This window comes from Rhamphochromis sp. 'chilingali' (assembly GCF_963969265.1).
Source record: "Rhamphochromis sp. 'chilingali' genome assembly, chromosome: 15".
NCBI classification, from domain to species: Eukaryota; Metazoa; Chordata; class Actinopteri; order Cichliformes; family Cichlidae; genus Rhamphochromis; species Rhamphochromis sp. 'chilingali'.
The window spans coordinates 812,050-819,761 of NC_137942.1; the positions used below are offsets into that span (position 1 = coordinate 812,050).

The 7,712-nt window shown below is 48.6% G+C and overlaps 1 protein-coding gene across 3 annotated transcripts in view; it reads left to right on the forward strand.

Moving 5' to 3' along the window:
- The first annotated feature begins 3,772 nt into the window (after window positions 1–3,772).
- rapgefl1 (Rap guanine nucleotide exchange factor (GEF)-like 1) overlaps window positions 3,773–7,712 on the forward strand; it is a 46,311-nt gene continuing 42,371 nt past the window's right edge. For 2 of the 3 annotated variants that reach the window (XR_013974542.1, XM_080906393.1), the window contains exons 1-2: window positions 3,986–5,191; window positions 6,916–7,202. Coding sequence is in view for 2 of the 3 variants with exons in the window: in XM_080906393.1 (XP_080762519.1) it covers window positions 4,992–5,191; window positions 6,916–7,202 (487 nt within the window). In the remaining variant the exon portion in view is untranslated. Of the gene's footprint in view, window positions 3,893–3,985; window positions 5,192–6,915; window positions 7,203–7,712 lie in introns of those variants that run through there. The other variant, XM_080906394.1, reaches the window with a different exon arrangement.

Sequence of the window (7,712 nt, forward strand, 5' to 3'; positions counted from 1 at the left end):
ACAAAGAACCACCAACGCACCGACACCTGAGGGAGTCCGCCACTGGCAGGGGAAGTGGTGGTAGGGGGAGATAGGCCTCCAAACCTTGGAGGGCCTGAGATGTCCCCAGAGAGGTGACGTCTGATACCCAACCTGACATATAGACACAGACATACAGGCACACACAGACACAAACATCCATTCCCACCCTCATGCTCTCATATGCACTTACTCCACACTCAACCAACGTGGAGACAGACATAAAGAGACGCTGTACACATGATCACACTCCCCAAGCGTACTCTAAGCCCCGGGTCTAGGTACCCTTGCCCCTGGAGGGGGGAACTGCACCCAGACCCAGGTGGTGTTACCCTTTTCCCTGCGGTGGGGAGAGGCAGACCACCCCGACTCCGCAGCAGCAGGGAGGCCCCACACCCCAGACCGCAGTCGGACGGCCAACTCCTAGGTGGAGTGATCTTTATCAAAAGTGGAAGTTACATCTGTGACTAAACCACTGTACCCAAAAACTTTAAAAATCTAGTGTGTGTGAGGCTGTGTAAGTAAAGCTCGCCCTTCACACCCACGTGTAACAAACCATCTGTTGGGGGTTGTGGATTTGACACCTCAGCCTTGTGAAAGTGGGGAAACATGTTTCTGGCTGTGCATACGATTTCTGCTTACAACATCGAATCTCAGCTCTACATGAAATTCAGATGTTTTTTTGTTTTTTTTAAGTGTGGCTAATGTATTATTTGACTTCTAAGGCACACACACACACACACACACACACACACACACACACACACACACACACACACACACATACACATACAGGGCAGACTCACACAGGCTCATGTGTGGCCATCGTTCTGACCTATGACATAAGACTTTAAGCCTGGTTTTAGTTATTGGGTTTTAGACTCCTCAGGAAACATAATTCTGGCTAAAGTTACAGTCTGTAACATTTCTCTCCTCTAGATGTCAGCAGAGGTCTGTTTTCTTACTGTTATGGGACAAATCAAAAACATTCAGCATAGAGTAACTGGAACCACAAATGGCGCGGACATGTTTGTGTAATTACACAGTATTTTATGGATACTTAAGAGCAGCGTTGGTCAAGTTCCTTGAAAATAGTAATTAGTTACTAATTACTGATTACTTATTTTTCAAAAGTAATTAGTTACTTTATTACTTAGTTACTTTGTAAAAACATGATGCAAAACCTGAATACAAAGTAAAGCAATTGACTTTTCAGCCCAATTCTATGTTTTCTGTACAATACATCATATAAATGTAATCAAATGAAAAAGCCTCTTTTTAAAAATTGTTTTATTAGTTTTAATCTTTTAACTTCATGCATCAAACAAACATTAAAATATATGCAACAGTCTTTGACTTGAAGAAATGTAAATAAATAAAATGATTTTTTGTGTTTAAACTCACTCTTTCACTCTCACAAACAGAATCACTGTTCAGTAATGCAGCATGCTTATGGGAAAGTAACAATAATTACTTTTTTGCAATAGTAATCCCTTACTCTACTCGTTACTTGAAAAAAGTAATCCGATTACAGTAATGCGTTACTTTTAACGTGTTACTGCCCATCTCACAGAATGAGTACAGCATCATGTTTTTTATTAAATATCTTCTTAAAATGACTGACTGTACCTTTAAGTGCATTAGTTTATGATGATTCTTCAGGGTGCCACATGTACACTGTACCACTCACTGTCAGCTGGACAGGCTGAGGCTTTCGATCTGACCGGCTAACATCACAGCAGCCAGGTCCAGTTTATCCAGCTGAGGTGAAGCCCAGCAGACAGCTAGCAGCTACAGCTGCCTGTATAATAATAATGCACACTTTCAGCTGTAACACAGGTTAAACAGGTGAGTTATAATAACAGGTGTTATAAAGGAAGAAATGATCTACAGAGTGCAAACAGTTTGTGTTACCGGCTGTGAACATGTTGACTCTGCTGTAACAAACATTTTCATATAATAAATATTCTATCCTAAAGTTTTAACAGGGGAGTCTCCGGGGACAGACTCACTGCTGCCTCTGCTGGACACCAGAGGAACTGCAGGCGCATGAGCTGCTTTTTGTTTTCCCAGCATGCACTGCGAGCGAGTCCTCAGTAATCCAAAATGTAACCCTAACACTAAAGCCACATTTTGAGTGTGAAAAATGCCTTCAACCCCGTGGGGAACTGGATTTTGGTACGTATGAGGACTGTTGGTCCCCACCAAGATAGTAAGAACCTGTAGACACACACACACACACGCACACACACACACACGCACACACGCGCACACACACACACACACACACACACACACGCACACACACGCACACGCACACACACACACTTCTGTTTTTCTGGCCGTTAATATGAATATTTATGACCTGCAGGGGGCGGGCTGCAGCGCTTATATAAATGTGTGATTGGCAGCTGCTGGTAGCCAATCAGCTCGCAGGCAGTGGCTCCTCCTCATGAATATTCAGCAGCAGGTAAATGAAGCTGATGAAAAGAAGAAGAAAAAACAAACGGCAGTATCTTTGTTGCCGTGGTCACACACACTGCCGTAACCATGGTGAGGGGCTCATTGACACTGTGACTGACAGCTGAATGTAGATGATGATGTAAGGACTTCTGAACAGGAGGAGCTTCCTGCCTTCTAATTGGCTCCCGATCTGTGATGTTAGCAGCGAGTGTCTTTACATGATTTTTACTTTCACGTTTCATTTTTCTCTCCTTTCTGTTAAAATATTTTTTTAATCTTTGTCAGCTTTCTGTGATTTTCTTCTTATTCTCATATTTTTACTTTATCTTGGATACTTGAGTTTTTTCTTTGTGCAGGATTTATTTCTTCCCTGTTGGTTTGATTCTTTTTCAGCATTTCTTCATTCGTCTGGTTTTACTGGCCGAAGCTTTTTGCTCCTGACTTTCTGTTTAAACTGCTCCGGTGTTGCAGCAGCAGGAGGATATTAACACTGTGTCAGCTCCAGATCTCAAGCTTAGACAGCTTCGTCTGTGTGCAGCACAGATGATGATGATTTCAGAGATTTGTCAGGACTTCACCTGTTTGACCTCAGAATACCTGAACTGTCTGTGTGCAACCAGAGACCACTGAGCATGTGCAAACGTGAGCCCCAGGAGTGACACGCGCCATGTTCGGTCAAACATGAACACACACACAGGTCACAGCGTACCTGCGTAATAAAGCTCGTCCTCCAGCCTCACTGTAACAGAAACACTGGGTTCAAATATTAGAAAAGTGATGAAGATTATTTGGTAAAAAGCTGCTTCAGAGAAAAATAACGCAGCGTTAACAGCACGGGGCAGAGGACACACACACACACACACACACACACACACACACACACGGTGTCACTCATACTGAAGGCGGGCTCAACATTAACGGGTTACAGTCAAAATCTCTGCTCATGTCAAAGTTCAAAAAGCCGTCCGGCTGTTAAAATGTGTAACGAGCAGTACAAACGCAAACACCATGCACATAGTTCACTCATACATGTGTATTGCTTATTATCATTTTTTTCATTGTATATTATTTTCCCCTCTTTACTTTTGCACTTTGTGGTCCAGCTGCCCGATTTCGCTGTGCAAGACAATTACAATAAAACTCTAAGTCTAAGTCTCAAAACTGCTCCTGAATAAGTCCCGTGGGCTGCAGTCTGGACTCTTGGCTGTGGGGGTCAAAGGTCAAAGGACAGCTGGGATCCTGTCCAATCAGGTGTGCTCCTCAGCCTGCTCCCCTCGGGGATTGGTGATCTCGCCCCGATCATTGAGCCTGTACACAGACACGCGTGAGAACAACTGGAATGTGTGTTAGTGTGAGTCGTGCCGTCAGAGTCCGAGCTTCAGGTGAGCTGAGAACACGCTGTCATGCACAGGTGAGGTCATCCAGACGTGTTCCCGCTGAAACAGGCGTATGTGAGGAAAGCTGATGCTTGCCGTTATAATCATCATCATTTCTTTGGTTTTATGCTCATGATTTGTGTCTGTGGTGGAGGTGTGGTCTCAGGTGGTGCGGTGGTGTCAGGTTACAGCAACATGCTGCTGGCTGCTCCTGCAGGAGGAGGAGCAGGGGTGTGTGTGTGTCGGGTTACAGTTTGCTGTGTGGCTGATTGTTGCGATCATGTTCCAGCACACAGATCAATAAACGGTCAGGTGACCTCACAGAGAGTCAATAATGTTGGTGTGACGCTAAATCCAGGTGACCTCTGACCTCTGTGAAAAGTCCTGGCTGGTCTTTGATGGTGGTTGTGCTAAAGGTGTGTGTGCGCGCGTGCAGGTGGATAAGAGTAACGTGATCTGGAGCTGAAGTCTCGCGGTACTTCCGGCTGAAACGAGCGCTCCTGTCGTCGGGGATATTTCCATATCCATCAATTTTACACCACTGCAAGTAAATGTGTCTGCGCGTGCCCGCCCTGCCAGTGCCGCGGGAGCGCGCAACTGCAGCAGATGAGCGCGGGGAGGGCCGGGGGAGCGTGCACGTTCACACTCACTTCTCATCGCTTTAATTTAGCAGAAGGGGAGGAGAGAGAGGGAGAGAGTAAGAGAGAGCTCGCGCACAGTCTCGCGGACCGTCGGAGCTTCCGCAGCATCGGACCTGGAAACCAAACCGAACCAGCACCGCTGCCCAGAAAACCCACAGCACCGGAACGCAGCGCCGGGCGCGTGCTCAGGTGAGGAGCAAGAGGAGGAGCGGACCGAGGCCGAAGCCCGAGCGGAGAGGCCGGGGACGGTGCAGCAGAAGCCGGGGCCGTTGCCACGGAAGAGTCGGTGTGAAAGCAGGAGAGGAGCACGGAGGAGCACCTCCGCCTCCGCCGATGGGGTAGAGCCGGCTGGCGTCCGCAGCAGCCCGCAGAGCCTCGGACGGTCCGCGCTCACCTGCCCGCCCCGACCCGCGGGGCCGGTGATGTAGCAGCCGCCCCCTCCCATCGCATCCACCCACCGAGTACCGCCGCCTCCTCCGCCCAGACTCCCACCATGCCTGCGGGGATGAAACCTCTGGAGAAGTTCCTGAAGAAGCAGACCACGGCGCTGACCCGGGCTGGGGGCTTCGTCGGCGGGGTGGCAGATAAAGCCGGCGGCACCGGGGCGTCCCGCCGCAGGGCCAGCCTGTCCCGGGTCGTCCCGTTCTTCAGGGAGACGTCACCGGAGAGCGGCCAGGCTCGCGAGGTGTTCAGGTGAGACAGAGCGGGTTCGTGGGGGATGAGCAGCAGGTGGACCGCGGTCCTTAAAGGGGTCCCGGGACTCCCCGTCTGCAGGTGAACCCGTGATTCAGTCACGTGATCGCAGACAGCTTATGTAAGCCGGTAACGCTGGGTTACAGTCAGACCCGCGTTACCTGAATGTTACCTGCGTGTTTCCGACACCTGTGACATACTCACACGGTTTACCTTTAAATACAAGCCTGCTGTTGTGTTGTTAACTCCTGTGAGCTGGATTTATTTATACTGTGAGCCGCAGCTGGCGACAATGGGAAGGAAAAACTCCCTTTTAACAGGAAGAAACCTCCAACAGGCTCAAGGAGGGGCGGGGCCGTCTGCTGTGGACCAGCTGAAGGCTTTTCAGGGAGTTTTTAGGACTTCCTGATAATAATGAATTACAGTCGTCCAGCCTGGAAGTAATAAATGCATGAACTAGTTTTTCAGCGTCACTCTGAGACAGGATATTTCTAACTTTAGAGATGTTGCACAAATGGAAGAAAGCAGTCTTACATATTTGTTTAATATGTGCGTTGAAGGACATGTCCTGGTCAAAAATGACTCCAAGGTTCCTCACAGCGTTACTGGAGGCCAAGGTAATGCCATCCAGAGTAAGAATCTGCTTAGATACCATATTTCTAAGATTTTCAGGGCCGAGTACAATAACCTCAGTTTGATCTGAATTAAGAAGCAGAAAGTTAGCGGCCATCCAGGTCTTTATGTCTTTAAGACATTCCTGCAGTTTAACTCATTGGTGTGTGTTATCTGGCTTCATGGACAGATAGAGCTGGGTGTGTAGAGCTGTGGAACTCCATAATTGACCTCAGTGTGAAGAGGACTCTGTCTGAGTATTAATTCTGTGTGAAACTCTTTGTGCTCGTTGTTTCAGTTTTTCTGAAAAACATAAATTCCTTGATTCAGACTTTAGTTTACATCAGACTGATTCACAGCAGGAACAGCAAAAAGCTCACTGACATCAGGAGAGAAGTGAGTGAAAGACTGACATTCGTTGGTTTAGCCGTCAGTAACAGCTGACTCTGGCTCTATGCTGCCACGCTGATGTTGATGTGATGGACGATCTGTCCTGCTCCTCGTCAGCTCCGTGTTTTACTCTTGGACTTGTTCCTGGCTTTGCATGATCCATAGTTTATAATAATCCTTCTGTATCTGAGCCTCAGTGCAGCTCCTCACTTCATCCTCTGTGTGAAGCAAGCTGTTTTACCTTCTCATCAAGGTAAACTTCTTCTGATTAGGTGGGTGGGGCTTCTATCCTTTCTATGACATCATTCAGGTGTTCAGTGTATAAAACTGATAGAGTGTTTCCAGCAGTCTGAGCTCCCAGTGATTACTGTTCACACACTGAGCTCATTACTGGAAACGTAATAGTTAATACAGCGCCTTCTCAAGATACCAGCCAATCAGAACACAATGAGCTTTCAAAGAGGCGGGTCTTAAAGAGACAGGAGCTAAAACGGCTTGTTTCAGCCGGCGATGAGCTGAGGGCCGGTTTAGGGTGAATGAGGATTGTTTTGAATCATGCAAAGCTGACGTCCTCAGAGGTCTCGTCAACTTTATCGACTCAGTGACGACTCTGATTAAATAAGACATTCAGATTCAACCCCAGAACGAAACCACCACACACACTCTTCAATAAATCTGCAGCAGAGACAAACTCTGACGTTTGACCTTTGACCCCCCCACAGCCCTGACAGTGAGGACCCGCCCTCCTGGCCCTCAGCCACAGGGACCGGTGTAGTGACGGCCCCCAGCAGTGCTAATGGCTCCGGCTCTGGTTCGGGGTCTGGTTCTGGAGGAGGAGACGTCCGCAGCCCGTCTCTGTCCAGTGACGAGCAGAGCTCTGAGGCGAGCCTCATCACGGATGGGGGAGGAGGAGGAGGAGGGGGGACACCTGTTCATGCCGATACCCCGGAAAACCTGACGCTCGCCGTGCTGGACAGCGTGGTGGGAAAACGCTTCGGACACTGCAAAGGTAAGAAGTGAGATTCACGAGCCCGGCTCACGTGTGACCCCAGGAAGTCTGAAGGTCCAGTTCTGGATCTCTAAGGTACTGAAAGTCTCTGTGAGTGATGGAAGTGTGGAGCAGCAGGTCGGCAGGCGGACGGCACGCTCGCGCCCACAGGCCACTGCGACCGTGCCGTCAGTGAGCACGCTCAGTGTGCTGATTGGTCAGACGTCCACGTTCACATCTGACCAAACGAACGGCACCAGAGTTCCGTCAGTGCAGGCCTCTGTTTGTACCACGACCTGTTTTATACTGTGTGTGTGTGTGTGTGTGTGTGTGTGTGTGTGTGTGTGTGTGTGTGTGTGTGTGTGTGTGTGATGTAAACGTGTCGCTTTCGAAGCCTCTGGTCTTCCGGAGAAAAGAGCGCTGCAGCGGCGAGAGACTGCAGAAACTCTGAGAGAGAAAATCTGCTGTAGGATGGAGATCAGGCCGAGTCGGCTTCCTGCAGGAGGATTTTCATTTTTACAGCTCATATCA